Source organism: Penaeus japonicus, unplaced genomic scaffold (genome assembly GCF_977035675.1).
Source record: "Penaeus japonicus unplaced genomic scaffold, GWHDUDI00000001_assembly GWHDUDI00000019, whole genome shotgun sequence".
Taxonomy (NCBI): Eukaryota; Metazoa; Arthropoda; class Malacostraca; order Decapoda; family Penaeidae; genus Penaeus; species Penaeus japonicus.
The window spans coordinates 5,139,673-5,149,672 of record NW_028234421.1 but is presented as its reverse complement, the minus strand read 5'-3'; the positions used below and the strand labels follow the sequence as shown (position 1 = coordinate 5,149,672).

General features: G+C 36.1%; 2 protein-coding genes across 2 annotated transcripts in view; one reads left to right on the top strand and one right to left on the bottom strand.

Moving 5' to 3' along the window:
• LOC122263871 (polycomb protein Sfmbt-like) overlaps positions 1–8,579 on the bottom strand; it is a 17,249-nt gene extending 8,670 nt beyond the window's left edge. Inside the window, exons 1-10 of the mRNA XM_043032515.2 lie at positions 8,444–8,579; positions 4,235–4,407; positions 3,768–3,959; positions 3,498–3,591; positions 2,646–2,824; positions 2,233–2,478; positions 1,905–2,022; positions 1,189–1,441; positions 837–961; positions 269–534 (exon numbers count right to left, since the gene is read on the bottom strand). Of these exons, the coding sequence (XP_042888449.2) occupies positions 269–534; positions 837–961; positions 1,189–1,441; positions 1,905–2,022; positions 2,233–2,478; positions 2,646–2,824; positions 3,498–3,591; positions 3,768–3,959; positions 4,235–4,407; positions 8,444–8,462 (1,665 nt within the window). The 5' untranslated portion in view covers positions 8,463–8,579. The remainder of the gene's footprint in view (positions 1–268; positions 535–836; positions 962–1,188; positions 1,442–1,904; positions 2,023–2,232; positions 2,479–2,645; positions 2,825–3,497; positions 3,592–3,767; positions 3,960–4,234; positions 4,408–8,443) is intronic.
• Positions 8,580–8,943: 364 nt separating this feature from the next.
• The window catches only part of LOC122263869 (WW domain-binding protein 4), an 8,264-nt gene continuing 7,207 nt past the window's right edge, over positions 8,944–10,000 (top strand). The window contains exon 1 of the mRNA XM_086547270.1: positions 8,944–9,043. Coding sequence (XP_086403396.1) covers positions 9,042–9,043 — 2 coding nt within the window. The 5' untranslated portion in view covers positions 8,944–9,041. The remainder of the gene's footprint in view (positions 9,044–10,000) is intronic.

Here is a 10,000-nt window from a genome sequence, read left to right as displayed (position 1 = left end):
GGAGATGCAGGAGGAGGAGGAAGAGGAGATGCAGGAGGAGGAGGAAGAGGAGATGCAGGAGGAAATACAGGAGGAGGAGGAGATGTAGGAAAAGGAGGAAGAGGAGGATGGTGAACAAGGAGGAGAAGGAATAACATGTGGAGGGGGATGAGGAGGCAACAACAAGACTAAGAAAAGAAAAAGAAAAAGATGACAGGGACCCAACACTAAAAAAGATTCCTTAAATCAGAGAGAAAAGACCATTGCAATATCCCCTTAGACCACCAACCTTCATGACTGTTGCAACACAAATGGCTGACAGGTTCAGAGGGTCTATTGCCTCCAGCTTCATCCCCTCGGCAAAACCCATTTTGGAGTTGCGAAGAAAAGCCGGCACAGGAGTGGCCACAAAGAGCTCCGGAGGTGCATCACTTGGATCATATGTACCGCGTATGCACTTCTCGTGGTACGACTGACTGGCAACAATTTCATGTCCAACTTCTCTTGACCAGCCCACAGGATGGATAATTGGGGCATCCTCATGGCACCAAAACCCTGAGGAGAAGAAAAAGAAGAAAGATTAATAATGTAATTATATGATCAATATTACTGCATAATCCTTCAATAATGAAAAATTATATAAAATATAGTAAAAAAAAAGAAAAAAAAAGACAGACTTCAAGCTATGATACTACAAGAAAAAATAGATCATAAGATATTCTGCAGTTTTAAATTCTTTCCCTTAAACAAATCAATGTGACATGCTAGCCTTCCCCTAACCTGACCATCATCATCTTGAAAGCAAAATAAAAGTCCCCCAAATTTTTGGGTTATGTTTTCTCCATATCAACAATTACCATTGTCATCTGGCGGTGCCCCGTGGTACTTCAGGTGGAGTCTCTTTCCAACAACCTCTGTGACGGTCGCTACTCTCATCTGCGCTATTCTGTTCTTGTCTACAACCTCCACATTTAGTCCAGGCCTGAGGCAATGAAGAGAATGATTGTTGTTATACAAGATATAAAAGTTGCAAACTGCATGAAAAACATAGAACATAGAATGGGATGAGAGAATGAAACACAAACAATTATCTAAAGATTTCCTGTTAATACTCAAGCTACAATTTAAATATCTTTTCTTAAAAGGTATAAAATCAGGTAAAAATATATTATTTCTTAAAATATAATGTATAATGCAAGTTCAGCTCACCTAAATCTTGATTTCTGGCTCTCAACAACACGAGAGATAAAGTTGGTAGGAAGCGTTCTTGCCCCAGTTAAACGCCTCATTAGAAATTCTTTCCAGTCACGGTACTTGTGCTGGATGGAGCGGGGAGGTATGAGTGGACGACCTTGGGTGGCACACCAACCTACAGGATGAACCTCTTCCGAACAAAGGTCCACCCAGAAGTCTTTTGAGCTGTCGTCTACAAAGCCCTCAAACCTAAGTTTTGCTTTGTAGCCTGCAAATCACAAGTTAGTTTATTATCATCTTTTAGTTCTTTGACCTTATCAATCATTTTATATTATGGTTTAAATAAGTAAATCCATCTGTTATTCACCAAGACAATACTACGGTTATCATAAAAAAAAAAGAAGGAATATTTAATTCCCACTACTCATCCCACTACTTATAAACCAAGAAACCAAATAAGCAGTAACACACAGTATGTGAAATAGCAGATAAATTACTACAAATATAGAGAAAGATATTATGCTTTGGATACTACCTGTCATTTGTTGTCAATGAAGTAGACTAAACTAAGCTAAATTGTAATTAATCACAGAAAAAATAAGATTTTAGTATTCTTAAAAAATGGAAAGCAACATGAAACAAAGTAACACACAGTTTGTGTACAGCAGGAAAAACCAACACCTAACAGAAGGACAAGAGAAATCAGAGAAGGTGAAGGTGACTGAACTCACCAGCAACAGCGATAACTGTGGCCACCCAGAATGCATCTTTAGTCACTGCTTCCTCCTTGCAGGACACTTCTACCTTCATCCCTGCTCCCATCTGCTCCCAACATTCTGCCATTGGTGCCTGAAATGCATGGATTTAGTGTCATCTATGAATTTACTTTGGTCTGAGAGAAATAATTTTAAAAGAACACTGATGAACCTTCTGCTTAAAAATACTTTCCTAATGTAGGAAAACGGTGCTTTCATTTTTCTATTTAACTTCTGTAATTTGTCTACAAAAAAACAAACACAAAAAAAAAAAGACAAAATGAAGATTGGCACCACTACTTACGTGTTTAAAACAACTAACAGGAACTGCACGGAAGTCTTGGTCATCCAGATACGACGAGGCCCATGGAAAGCTTCCATCTAGGTCTATCGTAGACTCTGGCGGAGGTAGGTACGACTGAGATGAAACCTGCTCAGGCGGTGGAGCAACCGGCTGGGGCTGCACCACCTGGCTCGGCTTAGGGGGGGTTGGAACAACTGGCTTGGGAGACGGAGGTGCTTCCACAGGAATGACTGGCTGGCCTATCACCTGTTCCTCATAGAAGGTAGATGGTGTCAGGGTTAAGGGCAGAATCAGACTTGTAATAAGTCATTCCAAGTTGTTCATTCATAAAACGGACAGATGATGTTGATAATGATATTATCATTAATACTAATGATAAATCTACTACTGATAATAACATCAAAAGTAAATACCTTCTGTACTGGAATCACTTTTTTCTCAGGCTCATTCACTGGCTCCTTTTCAATTTCTTTCTCTGTGATTTGCTGGGAAGGGGCCAGTGGACCTCTGACACAAGCCAGGCTGCAGAATTTCCGCTCCTTGCCATAGAACGCATGCTTGACTCCAATAGCGCCACACTTTTCACAGACAGCTTTGGTGACAGAAAGCAAATGTCAAGAATAAGAGTACTGAATAATCAACAAATGAATATATTTGAATCATTAAATTACTATGTACCACAGTGTCTCTGTCCCATATACAGAAAGCTAACACTATGCAAAACATAAAAACAAACATATTGACTTAAAACACATTTCATTAAACCTATTAGAAAAGAAATCATATATAACACATTTAATTTAACCTATTAGAAAAGATATCATATATAAGACTAAGGACTTCTATATTTGACTGTCCTAAACCATACCATTATAAAGTACCACAATTCATCAAGCGGAAAATAACAAACATTTGCCATATCTACCATATATACAATTAATCCAAAGGCATGGAGAAGGAAATGGTACTGACGGCAATGGGGTTGTGAGCTTTTGGGCATTCTTATTCAAGACATGAATATCACTTCACTCTTTATTGGGAGTGACCAAAAATATCCCTTGGTAATGTAATAGCTATTGTCTTTAAAACTACTTAACAAATAAATTAAACTGTAGTTACAATACGTCAAATATATTGTTAGAAAACCAATCTCACGGTCTTATCATTCTCCACACACGCACACGCACACACATCAAATCAATAACAAAACAAAAGATCCATCTCTGGCATGCTGTATTAGTATTGCAGTCTCAATGGTTACTTACCCATTCCTTCCCTCATGATGGGGATGGCATTCAGGTCTGTGTCTTTTTGATATGCAATGGGTGTCTTCAGTTTTAAGGCTGGGTGATGGTGGACCTTCAGAGAAAAAAAATAAACCAATAAATATCTCATAGTCTGATCAAAATTGACTGAAAGATTCTCTCTTTAGTACCATATCTTGTCAATCTTATTATCTATAATAACATGTATACATATAGATCACATATTTATAAAACCTTGACAATCACATGCAATCAATGATTAAGACTTACTTTTGGCTTTTTAGATTTGGGGATGGGAGGTGGAGACTCATCCCCTTGCCCTACCATGCCAGGCTCTGTGATGGGTGGCGTACCCTGCTGCTGCATAACGCTATTCCCGGAGGAGTCTTCGTCGTAACCATCATAGGTCTCGTACATGTATTCTGACTGAGTGCTGTAGTCGCCTGTATTTGGGTCGTACAGCTGTGGGAATGGATGCATTTTTATTTGGGGTTTGCTGCTGTCATATGTGCATGAGTAAAAGCCAATTTTTGGTGTGCAGGAAGCATACAGAAAAGCTGTATTTCACTTTCTTCACTTCAAAAGGGGACAGAAAAACAAGGACTATCCAAAAAATCCAGTGATGAAGACCAGAATCTGTCTAGCGGCATCCAACACAAACATATCCAAAACACTAATAATTTAACAAAGTAGCCAACCAACCAACCACCCAACCAAATAACATCCAAAAAGCTCACCATCTGTGTGTGTTGTGTGGTGGTGGGTTCACTGTAGGACACCGGGGTGGGGACTAGCGGCCGAGGATGGTCAGAGAGGAGTGGTGCTGCTGTCCCCGTATTCAGCATAACTTCTGCGGGATCAGCTGGGTTGAAAGATACTCCCGTCACTCCATACCAAAGCATCCCCAGGTCTGGAAGTCAAGGAATAATAAAGCTAGACGTATTACTTGTTTCATGGATTTGTAATAAACTCAAGCACATCAACCCCTAACTGGTAAGCATGTGGCTCTACACACTCCTGAATGTTGCATGGCCCTTTTGCAAAAGCTTGTGTATTACATGATATATCTGGCTTTTTGTCTTTTAAGAATAAGGTGTATATTATATCTTTTCATAAATATAATTCCTTATCATGTTAACTTCACCCTACAGCTTAAAGTTCATTACTCTGGGGAAGAATCAAATTTTCCAAAATTTTAGAAAGGTATTAAGAATCTGTAAGATACTGATACTGGGGAAGAGTACATAACAGAAATAATAAAAAAAATTGTCCTCTATTATAATATATTGCATTATACTGCATCTGTTCACTAAATTAATTTTTTTTCTTACTATTCAGGCCAACAATCCATGGTGTCTTGTGCCATACCTTAAATAATTTTTAAAACATTTCTACTACTAATACTGATATTTCTGAATAAAAGGAAAAGCTATAAAAAATGTGTCTATTAAATTATAACATTATATCAACATTAATGAATAGATTAGCTCTTCAATACAGATTAATGATACTTTTAAGTGCTGCTTCCCCTCCATCAAACAATACTTTAGTTAGTATGCTCTATTATACATCATAAATACTCATTTTCCATCTATAGGTCCGGAAAATACCAGAAAACACACACATCTTAAGGTACTCAGCAGAACATGTCAAGATGTTGCCCATCTTGGAAGGGTTAATAAAGAAGGACAGAGAAATTACTGAATACCTTGGAGAAAAATGTGATCAGAAAAAATGTGTTTTAACAAAGATAGCATGAAAAACATTTGCCTTTACGGACTGCCCTAGTAATAACTACTGTTCCTGTTCCTTGGGCCCTCGAGCAGACGCTCATTAACAATTGTACCAGTACACCTTCACTACAGCAAAGGTATAGGCATAGCATATCCAGTACAAACTCCCTAGAACTAGAGTGAGGAATTCTGGCTGCATCTTGCTGTGCAAATAGGTTACTTACTGACACTTTTTCAACAAACCAAAGGCCAAGGAACTACTCTAATCACCTTACTCTTAGTAGAGTATATACAATATAGTCTTTATTTCATCTTGTACATAGTGCAAAATATTTCAGCTTTATTTCCGTTTTGTACTTCTATATTATTCAAATTCCTCAGTTCTCTTTCATGCCTTCATCAATTACTGCAACAAAGTATGTCTTGAAAATCTTTATCTAAGATACCCAGTATACTAACACTGTTCATGTAGCTTCATCTATCTAACTTCATCCAAAAAAATACCTAAAGAAAATCTCCCCATAACCCATTAACAAATGGAAATTTTTGGCTCTGCCTGGATATTATGCTGGTGTATTATAAAATGTGCAAGCCTAACAGTACAGGATTATGCATCCACTGAGGTGGCGGTCAGCCAGATAAAAGCCATGACATGGTGTTCACTTCCACGACTAGAAGACTAGCCAAGCCGTGGCATGATTTAGCATCATTAAGGGGTTAAATGTCATATTTTGGTAAGTGATCAAGGGGAATTTATATTCTTAAATACTCAGATAAGTGTTCACAATAGGACTGCATGATGTGATACCATGACTTGGACTAGTCCCTTATTTGACAACTTACTACCACAGAAAGTATATACAATGGAATTTTTTTTGGAATTAACTGAGGGAGAATAGATTCACTTCCTCTGATGTGTGACTGAGGCTTTTCTTTTATTTTCAACAGATCATTCTGTATACTTAACACTGTTGTTTTATGTGTTCATTTATGGCAATATACAATGAACAGTAACTTAACCCATTTAATACAGGGTGACAAGATATAACATCAAATGGTAACAGTTCTTGCAGCCAGGGACAGGATATTTTGTCATGGCTTTTCATATGACTGATACACCAGGTGATTTGGCACATAGCAGTTCGCTGCAGTCCGAGCGGGTGAATACCCCAAGGTGCTAGGCTTATACGCTTGAAATACCCGAGTTTAGACCAAATGGAGCCAAAGCCACCAAGTCGACAATGGGTTAAATGATCACCATAGTCATTGCACCTTTCACACACTGGCAAAGACCAACTAACCTCCACACATATGTTCTAGCTTGCCTTAGTTGCTTGATTGACATTAAATTACCTAGGAAGCCTATAAGCTCTCTGTTGTCAGAGTATATAAGGTGAAGGTTTGCTGGCCTATACTGACCATGGCAATCACTTGAGTTACTTTGGGGGAGCCAGTATATTTTACCTACAGATCATATGACATCCATCACAGATCACAGCAAGTTTCAAGAGGATAAGGATAGCACATACACTACATAATCATAAAAATAAACAAATCATTTCTGGAGGAACTACTAGTGTAATACTTAACATACTATTCTGAATACTTCCTATTTGAAAGTTCAAACCATTAGTTATCAGACATATCCCCTTAAATCCAATACTTAGCCTCCTTGACCTTTGTTACCCCCAAAATGAGACTTATATTATTGTGGCCTCCCCACTTCACACTCTGACAAAGGTTAACAAACATCTACAACACATTTTACAGCAAGACAGAGCTTGGCCTGGATCCTAATTTGACGATCAATCATCAGAGAGAGATCTCCAAGCTCTATCCTGCTAACCATTGCCTAAAGACATGGAACAGAGGCTTTGGCATCGCTTGATCAGCGAAAATTAATAAGCGATTGTGGGCTGACTCTATTTTGTGCAGATTACTTATTAAACCTAATCATACTGATTTGTGCGTTCTTTATGATCATTACATTTGTTTCTCTCATTTCTGAATAATTCACAAAAACCCTGCAAATGATATGCAAAATTAGACAAACAATTTAAAAGATAAACAAATCAAGCCTTTTCTTAAATTCCTATTAGCTATTCCCAAAGGGTCTTAACACATTGCAGAAGGCATGATATAAAAAAATGAAATGTATGAAGTAAGGAGAGTAAAACCACACAATCGTTAGGATAACTATCAAATTTTCATAAAGTATGGTTATAGGCTAAAAAAAAAAAAAAAAAAAAAAAAATTCAAAACTGAATTTTTTACCTGTAATTTAATAATGTATCTTTAATCCAAATCCATTTAAAACTTGTCATGATCTGTCATCAATGACCTACAATCTAAAGTCCAACCCAATGATAATGCCCCGTCACGTGATCAACAAGGCCTATCCACCTTCGATGCTCTTTCACCAGAGAACAACAAACCTCCATCAAACATTCTGACAAAACAGAGCTTGCAACGGTTTCTTACTTGAAGGTGAACCACTGAGGAGGTATATATGCTCTGTCTTACTAGAATATATTTGGGTCTTCGGCCTTTGTCAACAGCTGAAGGAGCGTGGACAGTGGCATCCGTGTGGGTGCGGTGCATAGACCAATGAAAGACACACGGGTGTAATGTAAACGATTGCCATATAAAAAATATGTATAACAACAACGATGCTACAAACGTTTTAAAAATGCTGACAAAGATAATGATCAGAATAAGTGGTTGCAGAGGCATGACACCTATTTTAACAGTTATCTCCTGCTTTTCAAAACAATATGGCCAAAATATTCAAAGACTTTCTCATAAATACTGGTGTGTAGCCTTCCGAGCTCGAATATAAAGGTCTCGAGCGCGAAAATCTGCAAAATATTGACGACGAACATTAGCATTTGATTCTCATTCCAAGACGTTATTACAATCCCGCCACTTCCCTCCTCCTTCCTCCCTTTTTCCCCTTTCCCTTCTCAATTCCTCTTCGTTGACGGAATCCCGCCTTTCCTCTTATGGCCTCTCCTACATCCACTCTCAAAAAAAGGCGTGGAATTCCCTAGCGTCCCTAGAATATTGAAAAAATGCCTTTGTTATTGTCTCATCCCAGTAATTCACCCTCAAGCGGCAGTGTTGGGCATCACCCCCCATCTCTCCTCTATTTCAACTTTGCTCTACGATAAAACCTCGTCCAAACGCCCTCTCTCCCTTCTCTAATATACCTACCATCTTGGGACGCCATCATTAGGTACAGAGAGACGACCCAGGAGCATGAATTGAGATGAAATTATGAAATGAGGAGCGGATGCGAGGCTTCACTCACGACCGCATCGATCAAGCCAAACAACACGACTACGACTGCGCATGCGCGAGCTTTTTTATCGCGAATTTTTTGCAGGATGATTTGTTCTCTTAAAATCTGTGTCTCTGTCGTTTTATGTATGTAATGGGGATTTGGATCTCTTCAAATATTACTCTGATAGTAGGTAATTTTTAAAAAGTCACCTATATTGTTTTTGGTGTTAAATTCTCTGGTAGAGTTTTGTTTAAAATTCAAAAAGGATAATTTTGGAATAAGTCAAATCAAGATCTCAATGTTTAATATCTTATTTAAAAGTCTCACAGTGTCATCTAACATTCTCATCACATATCATCTTAATTATGTATAAGAATCAAATTTCCCCCATGTCGAAATATTTCTCTTTCCAAAACTAAGAAGAGGGAGAAGAAGTCAAATCAGAATTTAGATTGATATTTGTAAACAAGGTTGTCAATTGAAGGAGAAACTTGTGAAATTCATAATTATTCGTCAGTATTTGTAATTATGTGAGTACGAGTGTTTCGATTATTGTTCATACATTATAAGTTGGTACACTGTAAGAATAACATTATTTTTACTCACAAACATACGTATGTGTATTAATCATTCCTTATCCAGAACACACACACACACACACACACACACACACACACACACACACACACACACACACACACACACACACACACACACACTCACACTCACTCACTCACTCACTCACTCACTCACTCACTCACTCACTCACTCACTCACTCACTCACTCACTCACTCACTCACTCACTCACTCACTCACTCACTCACTCACTCACTCACTCACTCACCAACACACACACACATAGATATACATCTATATGAATATATGTATATATATTTATGTATATATATATATATATATATTTATATTTATATATGTATATATATGTTTCTATATATATCTATATCTACATATATATTATATATTATATATATTATATATATATATTATATATATATATATATATATATATATATATATATATATATATATTATATATATAATATATATATATATTATATATATATATATATATATATATATATAATATATATATTATATATATAATATATATATATATATATATATATATATTATATAATATTATATATAATATATATATATATATATATATATATATATATATATATATATATATATATATATTATATATATATATATATATATATATATATATATATATTATATATATATATACATATTTATATTTATATATTTATATATATATATTATTTATGTATATGTATGTATATACATATATGTATAATATATATATATTATATATATATATATATATATATATATATATATATATATATATATATATATATATATTTATATATATGTATTCTCTTGTATGTGTTTGTATATATACATATGAATATATGTGATTTGTAGACATACATTA